This window comes from Moschus berezovskii, chromosome 18 (assembly GCF_049115385.1).
Source record: "Moschus berezovskii isolate FMDL1 chromosome 18, NW_MosBer_1.0, whole genome shotgun sequence".
NCBI classification, from domain to species: Eukaryota; Metazoa; Chordata; class Mammalia; order Artiodactyla; family Moschidae; genus Moschus; species Moschus berezovskii.
The window spans coordinates 37,878,311-37,892,486 of NC_142477.1; the positions used below are offsets into that span (position 1 = coordinate 37,878,311).

General features: G+C 42.6%; 1 protein-coding gene across 1 annotated transcript in view; it reads right to left on the reverse strand.

The window, feature by feature from the left end:
- PRLR (prolactin receptor) overlaps positions 1-14,176 on the reverse strand; it is a 204,533-nt gene that overhangs the window by 14,754 nt on the left and 175,603 nt on the right. Inside the window, exons 4-6 of the mRNA XM_088827647.1 lie at positions 12,469-12,601; positions 10,700-10,869; positions 827-996 (exon numbers count right to left, since the gene is read on the reverse strand). Of these exons, the coding sequence (XP_088683773.1) occupies positions 827-996; positions 10,700-10,869; positions 12,469-12,601 (473 nt within the window). The remainder of the gene's footprint in view (positions 1-826; positions 997-10,699; positions 10,870-12,468; positions 12,602-14,176) is intronic.

A 14,176-nucleotide genomic window follows, 5' to 3' on the forward strand; every position in this document is an offset into this window, starting at 1 on the left:
TACAATGAAGAATTTAAAAGTAAATAAAAATGCCACTAACCATGGACTGATTACATTGAGATTTTTTTCCTCCAACTTAGTGCCACTTAAGAACTCTCATAGATGTTTTGATCTAAGATATCCTGAGAGAGGTGGGTTGGACACCTGGCAGAAAAGGCTGTTCAATTGTAAGGATCTATGGATGTGAGAGTTGGACTGTGAAGAAGGCTGATCGCCGAAGAATCGATGCTTTTGAACTGTGGTGTTGGAGAAGACTCTTGAGAGTCCCTTATACTGCAAGGAGATCCAACCAGTCCATTCTAAAGGAGATCAACCCTGGATGTTCATTGGAGGGACTGATGCTAAAGCTGAAACTGCAATACTTTGGCCACCTCATGCGACGAGTTGACTCACTGGAGAAGACTGTGATGCTGGGAAAGGTTGGGGGCGGGAGGAGAAGGGGACGACGGAGAATGAGATGGCTGGATGGCATCACCGACTCTGTGGACATGAATTTGAGTGTACTCCGGGGGTTGGTGATGGACAGGGAGGCCTGGCGTGCTGTGATTCATGGGGTCGCGGAGAGTTGGACACGACTGAGCGACTGAACTGAACTGAACTGAACTGAGTCCTAGGAGAGCTATGATGAGGAGTCCCCATCTATTCCAGGAGATGCAGGGAGATGGATGGATGTAGGGAAAGCGCCTTTCCACATGTGTGATGGTCACATCAGTATCAGGAAGAAAACATGGCGGCCAAATAATTAGGAGGCATGACCAGTTCTCAGTTGGGGTCTTCATCTTTGCCAAAGGACACAGTTCCTTCCAAAAATTTCCAACTGACTCACCTCCCAATCAGTTGCTGTCTCAGGTTTTAATCGAATTTCGTACTGGATCATGAACCAACCAGATTTTACATCAGTCAGGGTGGGTGGAAACCATTTTATCCATAGATATGGTTTTCTATCTTCTGGATGTTTTAATTCCAAAGTCAGGTTTGCAGGAGGCTCTGGTTCAACTGCAGATATGAAAGAAACTCCATCTTTAGTCAAATAGGGATATTTGAATCCAGCACTATAAGACTTAGAGGCAGATCTCTCTACCTTTTCCCTCCATGTTTATGAACCACTTTGTATTTGATGTCAGGCGCTGATCAGTAGAGTTGGGATTAGGCTGAGTCACATAGGGTACAACATTTAAGGTGGAAAAAACAGCCAAGAAGCACCTGATGGTCCTCAAAGTCATTAGTCATTCAGGAAATGCAAATCAAAACCACAATGGCATATCACTTCATACCCACTAGAATGGCTAAGATTGAAAAAATGAAAATTAACAAGTTTTGGCAAGAATGTTGGAGACTTTGGAACCTTCATACATTGCTGGTGGGAATGTAACATGGCGTAGCCACTGTGGAAAAGTCCAACAGGTGCTCAAAAAGTTAAACATGAAATTATCATGTCACCCGGCAATGTCACTCCTAAATATATACCCAGAAAAACTGATAGCAGGTGTTAGAATAAGAACTCATTTATGAATGTTCATAGCAGCACTATTCACAAGAGCCAATAGGTGAAACAAGCAAATGTACATCAACTGATGAATGGATAAACAATATCCTTATAATGGAACAAAAGGAAGAAAGTCTTGATACAGCTACAGCAGGGATGAACCTTGAGAACATAATGCTTAGTGAAAGACGCCGGACACAAAGGGCCAAATAGTATATGATTCCAAGTATATGAAATATTCAGAATAGGCAAATCTATAGAGACATAATGCAGATTAGTAGTTGATCTGGGGCTGGGGCCATGGAGGGGAATCCAGAGAAACTGCTGAATGGGTAGGAAGCTTTTATTTTGAGTGATGAAAGAATTCTGGAACTAGACTGTGGTGATTGTTGCATACATAACATTGTGAATGAACTAATACCACTGAATGGCACTCTTTAAAATGGTTAAAATACTGAGCTCTATGTTATAGGTATTTCACCACAATAAAATAAAAAACTAAGGAGGCACTTACTCTCTGGTTTCTTCAAGTACAGGTCTGTGAGTTCCTCCTTAAAAGTGCAGTGCCTAGGCCATACTACCCAAAGCAATCTACAGATTTAATGTAATCCCTATCAAATTACCCATGAGACTCTTCACATAAGTAGAACAAATAATTCTAAAATTTATATAGAACTATAAAAGTCCCAGAATTGCCAAAGCAATTCTGAGGAAAAGGAAAAAAGGTGGAAGCATGACCCTCCCAGACTTCAGACAATACTACAGAGCTACAGTAATCAAACCAGCATTGTCTGGGCACAAAACAGACATATGCCTCAATGAAACAGAAGAGAGAGCCCAGAAATAAATCCATATGCCCATGATCAATTAATGCTTGACAGGGAGGCAAGAATGAGCAATGGAGAAAAAACAATTCTGCAGCAAGTGGTGCTGGAAAAGGTGGACAGCTGCATATAAATCAATGAAGTCAGAACACTTCTTTGCACTGTACACAAAAATAAACTCAAAATGGCTTAAAGACTTAAATATAAGACAGACACCATCAAACTCTTAGAAGAGAACATAGGCAAAACATTCTCTGATGTAAATCATATCAATGCTTTCTTAGGTCAGTCTGCATGAATGCATGCTAAGTTGCTTTAGTTGTGTCCGACTCTGAGAGACCCTGTGGACTGCAGCCCTCCAGGCTTCTCTGTCCATTGAATTCTCCTGGTATGAATACTGGTGTGGGTTGCCATACCCTCCTTCAGGGGATCTTCCTGACCCAGGGATTGAACCCGAGTCTCTTACATCTAACCTGCATTGGCAGGCAGGTTCTTTACCACTAGTGTGTACCAAAAAAATAAAAATAAAAGCAAAACTAAACAAATGGGACCTAATCAAACTTACAAGCTTTTGCACGGCAAAGGGAACCATAAACAAAATGAAAAAACAACCTACAGAATGGGAGAAAATGTTTGCAAATGATGTAACCAACAAGGGCTTAACTTCTATAAAATAAGAAAAAACAAAAACAAAAAATCCAGTTGAAAAATGGGCTGCTGCTGCTGCTGCTAAGTCACTTCAGTCATGTCCGACTATGTGCAACCCCATAGACGGAAGCCCACCAGGCTCCCCCGTCCCTGGGATTCTCCGGGCAACAATGCTGGAGTGGGTTGCTGTTTCCTTCTCCAATGTGTGAAATTGAAAAGTGGAAGTGAACTCGCTCAGTCGTGTCCGACCCTTAGCGACACAATGGACTGCAGCCTACCAGGCTCCTCCATCCATGGGATTTTCTAGGCAAGAGTACTGGAGTGGCTTGCCAGTGCCTTCTCCGTGAAAAATGGGCAAAAGACCTAAATAGACATTTCTCCGAAGAAGACATACATGAGGTACATGAAAAGATGCTCAACATCACTAACTATTAGAGAAATGCAAATCAAATTACAATGAAGTATCACCTCACACCAGTCAGAATGGCCATAATTTAAAAAATCTATAAATAACAAATGCTGGAGAGAGTGTGGAAAAAAGGGAACCCTCCTACACTGTTGGTGGGAACGTAAATTGGTGCAAATCACTATGGAAAACAGCATGGAGGTGCCTAAAAAATCTAAAAATAGAATTATCATATGATTCAGCAATTCCACTCTCTGCATATATCCAGATAAAACTATAATTCAAATAGATACATACACTTCTATGTTCACAATAGCCAAGACATAAAAACAACCTAAATGTCCATTGACAGATAAATGGATAAAGAAGATGTGATTATATACATATGTATTATATATATAATATAAAGATGTAATAATATAAATATATAAATTTATATAAAATATAAACACATAATAAATATGTATAAATTTATATAAATATATATATATATATATATATATAGAGAGAGAGAGAGAGAGAGAGAGAGAGAAGGAAATGGCAACAGACTCCAGCATTCTTGCCTGGAGAATCCCATGGACAGAGGAGCTGCTGGGTACAGTCCATGGGGTCACAAAGAGTTGGACATGACTGAGTGACGAAGCACAGCATACACACACACCCCCACACACATATACAATGGAATAGTACTCACCCATTAAAAAGAATGAAATAATGCCATTTGTAGCAACATGAATGGACCTAAAGATTATCATACTAACTGAAGTAAGTTAGAAAGAAAAAGACAAACACCATTTGATATCACTTGTATGTGGAATCTAAAATATGACACAAAATAAAATATGACACTTATCTACGAAACAGAATCATAGACAGAGAGAACAGACTTGTGGCTGGCAAGGTGAGAGAAGAATGAAGGATGGATGGATTGGGAGTTTGGGGTTAGCAGATGCAAATTCATATTGAATGGATAAGCAGCAAGGTCCTAGCGTATAGCACACGGAAATATATTCAATATCCCGTGATAAACTATAATGGAAAATAATATTAGAAAACAGTGTATATATAAAACTGAATCATTTTGCTGTACAGCAGAAATGAACACAACACTCTAAATCAACTATAATTGACTAAGATTAATTTAAAAGAGTGACGGGCCTAGGGTTCTGGTTTGCCTTACCCTAATTTCAGTCTTGCTGGCCAGTCACATTTTCTCCATTCATTTCTTACCTCTACAAATCAATCTCAATTCCAAGTGAGAGAAGAGTGAGTGTAACTCTAGTGGACTTGGCATTATAACCTGTCTAAAAAATGAACTTGAGAGAATTTTCCACTAATCCTAATGCTTGTAGGTTATTAAGTAAATACCTAAGAAAGATCGTTTTATGTGGATTTACTAAATAAACATCAGTTATTATAAGTTTTAAGTTGAACACAGACTGAGAAATGCCTCTGATCAAAACATCTTTGTAAAAAAGTGCAAGTATAATATTCAAGATGAATCCTTGAAAGCACACTTTCTCAACCTCAGCATTATGTGTATTTTGGACAAGAAAATTCTTTGTGGTGGGGGGCATTCTGAACACTGTAGGATGTTAGCATCATCCCTGGGTTCTCCCCCATTAGATGTCTTCCCTCTCTGTGTTGCAACAATCAAAAATATTTTCTGCTGTTGCCAAAAATCCTGTGGGAGGCAAAAGAGCACCCAGTTGAGAATCATTGCTTTCAAGTATTTTCAGCTGACTTAAATATTTCTGAGATATGTACCAATATTCTGTACTGCAGGTTATCACTTGATGAGGTTCAAGCTTATAGACTTTACTGTGACAACATAAGTTGTCAATGAACTTCTGTGGCCCCTCACCAATACTGTAAGCTGCAGGGTTAATAAGAATTCTAAGAACACTTCTTTAATAATTTTGAAAAGATCTACTTCTGCTTCACTGCTAAAGCCTTTGACCATGTGAATCACAACCAACTGTGGAAAATTCTTAAAGAGATGGGAATACCAGAAAACTTTATCTGCCTGCTGAGAAACCTGTATGCAGGTCAAGAAGCAAAAGTTAGAACTGGACATGGAACAAGAGACTGGTTCCAAATTAGGAAAGGAGTACGTCAAGGCTGTATATTGTCACCCTGCTTATTTAACTTAAATGTAGAGTTCAGTTCAGTTCAGTCACTCAGTCATGTTTGACTCTTTGCGACTCCATGAACTGCAGCATGCCAGGTCTCCCTGTCCGTCACCAACTCCCGGAGTTTACCCCAACTCATGTCCATTGAGTCAGTGATGACATCCAACTATCTCATCTTCTGTTGTCCCCTTCTCCTCCTGCCGTCAATCTTTCGCAGCATCAGGGTCTCTTCAAATGAACACATTATGTGAAATGCTGGGCTGGATCAAGCTTAAGCTGGAATCAAGATTGCTGGGAGAAATATCAATAACCTCAAATACGTAGATGACATTATCCTAATGGCAGAAAGTGAAGAGGAACTAAAGAGCCTCTTGATGAGGGTGAAAGAGGAGAGTGAAAAAGCTGGCTTAAAACTCAACATTCAAAAAATTAAGATCAAGGTATCTGGTCCCATCACTTCATGGCAAATAGATGGTAAACAATGGAAACAGTGAGAGATTTTATTTTCTTGGGCTCCAAAATCACTGCAGATGGTGACTTCAGCCATGATATTAAAAGACGCTTGCTCCTTGGAAGACAAGCTATGCCAAATTAGACAGCATATTAAAAATTAGAGGCATTACTTTTCTAACAAAGGTCCTTACAGTCAAAGCTATGGTTTTTCTAGTAGTCATGTGTGGATGTGAAAAGAAGGCTGAGTATTGAAGAATTGATGCTTTTGAACTGTGGTTCTGAAGAAGAGTCTGGAGATTCCCTTGGATAGTACAGAGATCAAATCAGTCAATCCTAAGGGAAATCAACCCTTACTCTTCCCATGAACAGTGTGAAAAGGCAAAAAGACATGACACTGAAAGACGAACTCCCCAGGTTGGTAGGAGCCCAATATGTTACTGGCGAAGAGCAGAGAAACAGCTCCAGAAGGAATGAAGAGGCTGAGCCAAAGTGGAAACAATGACTAGCTGTGGATGTGTCTGGTAATGAAAGTAAAGTTCGATGCTGTGAAGAGCAATGTTGCATAGGAACCTGGAATGTTAGGTCCATGAATTAAAGTAAATTGGAACTGGTCAAACAGAAGATGGCAAGCGTGAACATCAGCATTTTAAGAATGAGTGAACTTAAAATGGATTGGAAGGGGTGAATTTAATTCAGATGACCATTATATCTACTACTGTGGGTAAGGATCTCTGAGAAGAAATGGAGCAACCCTCATGATCAACAAAAGAGTCTAAAATGCAGTACTTGGGTGCAATCTCAAAAATGACAGAATGATCTCTGTTCGTTTCCAAGGCAAACTTCAATATCATAGCAATCCAAGTCTATGCTCCAAATACTAATGCTGAAGAAGCTGAAGTTGAATGGCTCTATGAAGACCTACAAGACCTTCCAGAACTAACATCCCCGAAAGATGTCCTTTTCATCATAGGAGACTGGAATGCAAAAGTAGGAAGTCAATCTTAGCCTCTGCATATAAATCAAATGCTTTTCTATCATAGGCCTGACCCTATGCTGGTTTTAGAAATTAATCCATTTGTCGGGTTTGTAGACATGTAAAAGCTCATTCTGCTTATACAAAAACTGTTAGACTTGTGCCATCCTAACGTCCTTAAACCATGGCAACAGTCTGCTTCTAAATTGGAAAATTAAAAACAACAGCTGGAAATCAGAGTCAGGGCTATGGGAAATCCAAGATGGCTGCTTGGCTTTTCCCAGCTCCCTGACAAACCTCATTTTTTATTTGATGGGTTAAAGCCTCCCTGGCTACAGGGCCTCTATAATGAAAAATCACGGAATATTAAATTTTGTAAATTGTTAAATTAAGTTTTTAGTTTTGTTAATGTCTAGTGTTTACTAAGACTCACTGCTGAGACAGTTCCTTGTTACGTGATACTGCTAAAAGATTTAATTAAGTTATTAAAAAGGACACTCTAGGTTAGTTTCTAAGGCTTATCTCAGTAACCAATCTTCAGATAAAGGTTGGATGCTCCATAATGTACAACCAGGAGATTAACACCAGACTATAATCAGTTAACGAATGAAGTCAGGTGACTTGGGGTATACCAGGCTTTATCTAATGAAAGTTCTTGACTTATAATTCTTATTTTACTAATAACTGCTAGCTATGGCTATATTATTTTCTATGTCACTTGTTTCACTGAGTCTGTGATATAATGCTGAACTGACAGTTCCATATGAGATCAATAATTGTAATAATGTGACTCTGGGTATGGGAAAAAGCAACAAGAGGAAATATTTTCCTGGACCAGGAGGCTAGTAAGACAGTGGTCCAGAGACTTTCGCTATTTTCAAGGCCTGGTCCAATTTTAGCACACTGAGTGGCCCATCACTTCCCTAGACCTGGAAATGAGCCTTCCCAGCACCGCGGGACACAATGGCCATGAAATGGTGTCACATGGTCAGATACGTGGCTATGAAGGGACCCTGCTGACTGGAAGTTGGCACTTGCCAACTGCCTCTACAAAGATTACATCATGACCATTGCAAGCTGCTGATCTTCAACACCCCCTGAAAGAAGTTCAGGGTGAAAATCAGGAATGAGGCACTCTGTGCTCTGAAAAAAAAAACAAAAAACTGGCAGAACAGGCCTTCAGATAGTTAGATCTTTTCAGAAAAAGGTTTTATGAGTTCCAATTCTTGCATCTTCTCATACCTAGAAAAACACTGACGTCATTAATGGTGAAATCTGCTTTGGCTATTAAAAAAAATTTTTTTTTTTTTTTTACAATTAAAAGTCAAAATAGAGTAGCTATGGTTCAGACATCCTGGGAAATAACTATTTCCCAGATATCCTGAAAAATGATATTATGGGTGTGATTTCAGATTAGACGCTGTGACCTAATATAGAACTTAATGCTCCTGTAATGCATTTTTGCTTCTGTACTTTGCTTGTTGCTCATAAAACCAAAGTTACTCCATTTTAAGATAAGGTTATTTTTAAGTAAAGATTCCTAAAATTGTTTTTGAAAAAAAAAGAGAAAAAAAGAAATAAATAAAACTTAAATATAATTAAAAAAAAAAGTAGGAAGTCAAGAAATACCTGGAATAATGGACAAGTTTGGCCTTGGAGTACAAAATGAAGCCGGGCAAAGGCTAACAGAGTTTTGTCAAGAGAACACACTCGTCAAAGCAAACACCCTCTTCCAACAACACAGGAGAAGACGGTACACATGGACATCATCAGATGGTCAATACCAAAATCAGATTGATTATATTCTTTGCAGCTGAAGATGGATAAGCTCTATACAGTCAGCAAAAACAAGATCAGGAGCTCAGATCATGAACTCCTTATTGCAAAATTCAGACTCAAACTGAAGAAAGTAGGGAAAACCACTAGGCCATTCAGGTATGTCCTAAATAAAATCCTTTACAATTAAACAGTGGAAGTGAGAAATAGATTCAAGAGATTATCTCTGATAGACCAAGAGCCTGAAGAACTATGGAAAGAGATTTGTAACACTGTACAGGAGGCAGTGATCAAAACCATCCCCAAGAAAAAGAAAGGTAAAAAGGCAAAATGGTTGTCTGAGGAGGCCTTACAAATAGTTGAGAAAAGAAGAGAAGAGAAGTGAAAGGCAAAGGAGAAAAGGAAAGATATACCCATCTGACCCTGATGCTGGGAAAGATTGAAGGCAGGAGGAGAAGGGGACGACAGAGGATGAGATGGTTGGATGGCATCACGGACTCAATGGACATAAGTTTGAGTAAAGTTTGGGAGTTGGTGATGGACAGGGAGGTCTGGCTTGTTGCAGTCCATGGGGTCACAAAGAATCAGACACTACTGAGTGACTGAACAGAACTGAACCCATCTTAATGCAGAGTTCCAAACAATAGCAAGGAGAGATGTGAAAGATTATCATGACCCAGATAACCACGATGGTGTGATCACTCACCTAGAGCCAGACATCCTGGAATGTGAAGTCAAGGGAGCCTTAGGAAGCATCCCTACAAACAAAGTCAGTGGAGGTGATGGAATTCCAGCTGAGCTATTTCAAATTCTAAAAAAATGATACTGTGAAAGTACGTCACTCAATATGCCAGCAAATTGGGAAAACTCAGCAGTGGGCACAGCACTGGAAAAAGTTTTTGTAGTAGTCATGTGTGGATGTGAGTGGTGGACCATAAAAAGGCTGAGCACCTAAGAACTGATGCTTTTGAACTGTGGTTTTGGAGGTTCTTGAGAGTCCCTTGGACCGCAAGGAGATCAAACCAGTCAATTCTAAAGGAAATCAATCCTGAATATTCACTGGAAGGACTGATGCTGAAACTGAAGCTCCAATGTTTTGGCCACCTGATGCGGAGAGCCAACTCATTGGAAAAGATCCCGATGCTGGGAAAGACTGAGGAGAGGAGCAGAAGCAAGCAACAGAGGATGAGATGGTTGGATGGCATCATAGACTCAATGGACATGAGCTTGAGCAAGCTCCAGGAGGTGGTGAAGGACAGGGAAGCCTGGTGTGATACAGTCCATGGGGTCACAAGGAGTCGGAGATGACTGAGAGACTTAACAACCAAACCACAGAGACCACTGCAGTTATGCCTCATCGCCCTGAAGCTCAGTGTTGATCATGCAAAGCAAGAAGCAGCTCTTAGACAGATTTTGGTTTACTTTACTCATGAGTTCTCCAAACCTCATGGTTGTGAACTTGCACTTCAGCCTTCTGTTCAAGTAGCACTATTTACTCCCCAAGTAGCTTATTTTGAGAAGAATAGCTCCAGTGGCTGAGGAACATCTGCATATTGAGAACTGAATTTGGGACAAAGCAGCTGGAGAAATTCCTGTGGGTGGAGAAGCAGACGAGTGTCTTCTAAGAGTTGCTACTCCATGAAGCACTGTGATTCAGGGAGAGAAATCTCAGAAAAGAAACCCCAGCTTGCCAAGGGGGAAGGGGACACTGGTTGCAGAGGAAGGGCTGGAGAGAAGCACTGACAAGGGAAATTAAATAGAACATTGCTGCTGGGTGCAAGGGAGTGGGAAGAAGGGTGAAGGGAAGGCACAAGGATCTTTACTGTCTTACTGTCAGGAATACAAATGAGTTTAAAACACTCAGTTGGTGAGGATATTGTGAATTTTTTCATCTTTCCTTTTGGGGATCCATCCCTAAGACAGGGAGACTCAAACTGAGTTTAACTCATGGTAGATTCATATCAAATTAACACATTCCTCACCCATCAGGTTTCCCCTTACCTATGTAAGTCACATCCACATAAAGTGGATCCGAGGAATTGATTCCCATCTGGTTGATGGCGTTTACTGTGATGACGTACATCTTCCATATGGAGGTGTGCTTCTTGCTAAAGTAGCAGGAGTTGGGGCCCCCGGTTATGTAGTCTGGACATTCATGGATGAGTGTCTCTCTGCAACAAGTAACGTATTAGGAGTCAGTAAGAAAGTGGTATGGAGCTTCCTCGCTGGCTCACTGGTAAAGAATCTGCCTGCAATGTAGGAGATATCAATCCCTGGGTCGGGAAGATCCCCTGGAGAAGGAAATGGCAACCCACTCCAGTACTCTTGCCTGGAAAATCCCATGGACAGAGGAGCCTGGTGGGTTATAGTCTATGGGGTTGCAAGAGTCGGACTTGACTTAGCAACTAAACTACCACCACCAAGGAGGTGGTATAAAGAGCCTAGTACGTCCATATCACTGAATTTGGAGGGACAAATGAAAAACAGAGCTGGAGAAGGGCTTCCCAAGCTTCTCGACCCTGTCCATGTTAGCGAGGAGTGACTCAGGGAAGAAGTGCTGGAGAAGGGGTGGAGGAGCCACGTCAGAGCCCCAATGACTGTTTCTCACCAACCCTTCCTATCTACAGCTTGTTGTGGACTTTGTGCTATACGCCCCCTGCCAATATACACTTGAGTTTTCCATGGCCAAGGCACCACCATCCTCAGGAAACTACCCCTGGGTCATCTCAGGACTTTCTCTTGCATCATACAAACCAGGGTGGGGTGGAGGCGGGCATGCCCAAGGCAGCAGTTATTGCACAAATGTGTTGAATTATATGTCACTAAAAAGGCTGAAAGGGGATACAAGCTGCAGTATATTTCCAATTACACTCAGGCAGCCACTGAGAGTGACTCTGAAAGGAGGTACTTCAGGTCCCAGAGGCTCCTCAGGCTGCTCACATTTAGATCTGGGGGCTCCACGCAAGACTTGTCACACAGGTGAGCAGGCTTGCTTCACCATGCTGCCACTTTGAGCTCCTGAGGGCTGTGTGTCTGACACCCCTTTGGGTCTCACAGGGGATGTCAACTTTGTGTGCCACTAAGCGCAGTCACTGGGAGGCAGGCCAGATGTCCTCCAGTAAATGTTTTCTTCACTGGGAAGGATATACAGCCATCCCTGGATTTCCAGGAGGGTCTCACTGTAACTATAATGAACTCCTGGCCCAGAGATGACTCTGTTGAGTTTGCACTGCAATTTTTTAGCTCCCAATACCCTCTCTGGGAGATCATGGGTCCATGGATTCCCTCAGGAAAAACTTCATCTTCCTTTCCTTGTAGGGCTTGTTACTTTCTTGCACATGAAACAAGTTCAAACAGCTAACGTACCACAGTTGTCAAGGATTACATAATAATACTCAGGTTGCAAAAGCAATGATTATAAAAAAAAAAAAATGACAACTGGCACAAGGTTGATAGATAAGCATCTAAAACTAACTTAGGAAACACTTATACATGACTTTGGGATACAACTCAAGCTTACGACAGGCAATGGTAACACGGATGGATTGGTGTCACCTCATTAGTGGTGGAGTTTATGGACATGAGGGAGCTCGGCTGGGACATTAGGAGGAGGATGTGGACATGGACGCTAGAGTCTCTGCCCGCAGTAGTGGGAGGTTATCGGTGTCCATTCAGGGAAGCAGGGCAATTAACCCAGGGTCAGTGGTCCTATCGCCTGGAGGGTGAGGACACCCATGAAGGGTTTGCTAGGAAAGAAGAGAACATTTTACCCTTCCTTGTGGTAAGTCAGCGTGTAATTGGTAGGAAGTCCTCCATCTTCCCCGGGCTCCCACCAGCAGGTGAATGTTTCCTTTCCAGGAGAACGACATTTAATGAGCTTGGGTTTTCCAGGAGGTGACTGTCCTAGAAAAAGTCAGAAGGCACCGGAGTCAATATTAAGGTCCATTCACCTCTGTGACCATTCTGTTGCCACAAAGTACTGGAGTCAATGTTAAGGTCCGTTCAACTCTTTGACCATTCTGTTGGTGACAGAAGCAGGTAGATGAGGCCAGGCCAGTGATGAGGTCTCGGGGAGAGTAGGCCGAGGGGCGGAGGTGGGACTCAGAAGTGCCAAGATGTCAGCATCCTGCAACATTCTTCTGTGGGCTGCCCTGAAGTTGGCAGGATTCAGAGAGAGAGAGCTTTGTGATGGGGTGTGTGTGTGTGTGAGTGTGTGTGCGTGTACTGTGAGAGGGAGATACCCGCAACCGAGGATCAGCGACTAACTGTAACATTTCACCAATGGTGAGCAGCAAGGGTGCGAGGGGCACACACGGAGTGAGCAGGATCTGGCCCTCCCAGAATCCCACGGTGTCTGTGGAGCGGATATGTGCCCACAGCACCAGGGTGATCATTTAAAAAGAATTCGCCTTCAGACACAAGCATCATCCGACGCTTCCTGGACCTCTCCCCTCTGCTCACTGACCCCCATCTTTCTGCCGCTCCCACATGGTGAACCCAGTTCTCTGCTCTTCTGCCCTTTCACGGTGTCACCTGGGCTCCCCCTCTAGCTGCTCTCCCCGATCTCCATCCCCTCCTTTCCTGCTTTACTCTTCCCTGATTCCGTTCAGCTCTGACCTATGATTCAGACTCAGTGTGGTTCCCACCTTCCCCGTCTCCACTTCTGAAGCTGGGTTTTCAGTCCCTTTTTTTGGTATATATTTTCCCCTCTCTCCCTGGGTCTTTATGTGGTGAGATGGCAAAGGGTTCTTTTGTAATTCTTGGCTCTTTTTGGGGGTAGGAGGCATGGGAGCTCCTAGAGGCGGTTGAGTGGGTAGCTGTTCTCCTGGTTAGGAGCTATCATCATTATCTAGTCCCAGCTGGAAGCTAGTGGGGCTGAAAGAGGTGATGTGGAAAACCCAATGTGGATGGAGTTTTCGAGTTGTCTAGCCCCCAAAGCTTTGGGTTAGCTGGCACCCTCTTCTGTTCCTTATCTGTCAGGTCCAGGGAGGGAAAGAGTCCCTCTATCCCCAGCCATGTCACCCCAGGTGGCGTTTCATTCAGGGAATCGGGAGCAGAGAGGGGCGCTTCCAGGAGGCGATCCTTGGACCTCGGGGGCTTGTCTGTTTTCCGCCACCTTTGTCCTTTATCCCTCAGGCTGGTTCCTGAGCTAGAACTGCTAGCAAAGCAGCATCAGGAAGGAGTTCAGAGAAGGACACGGGTGGGAAGGAGTGCACTAGGCAAAACCGGCCAGAAAGAACTGAATGGAATGGGACGATGGGATACAAGGCTGGCCAAGGTCCCCGGGCTGAGTCAGCTGGAGCCCAGCCAGCTCCTAGATCCCCTGAAAACCATCCACGCCAGCCAGTCTGGGCTTAGCTCTGCCCATTTTGGAACATTGCTTGACCTCTAGGGAATATTTCTTCAGGACAGTTTCACAGGGTGAAGTGAAGTTTTCTGTTTGTTTTTTCTTGTGGCTAGGGAGGAGCGTGTGAGGTG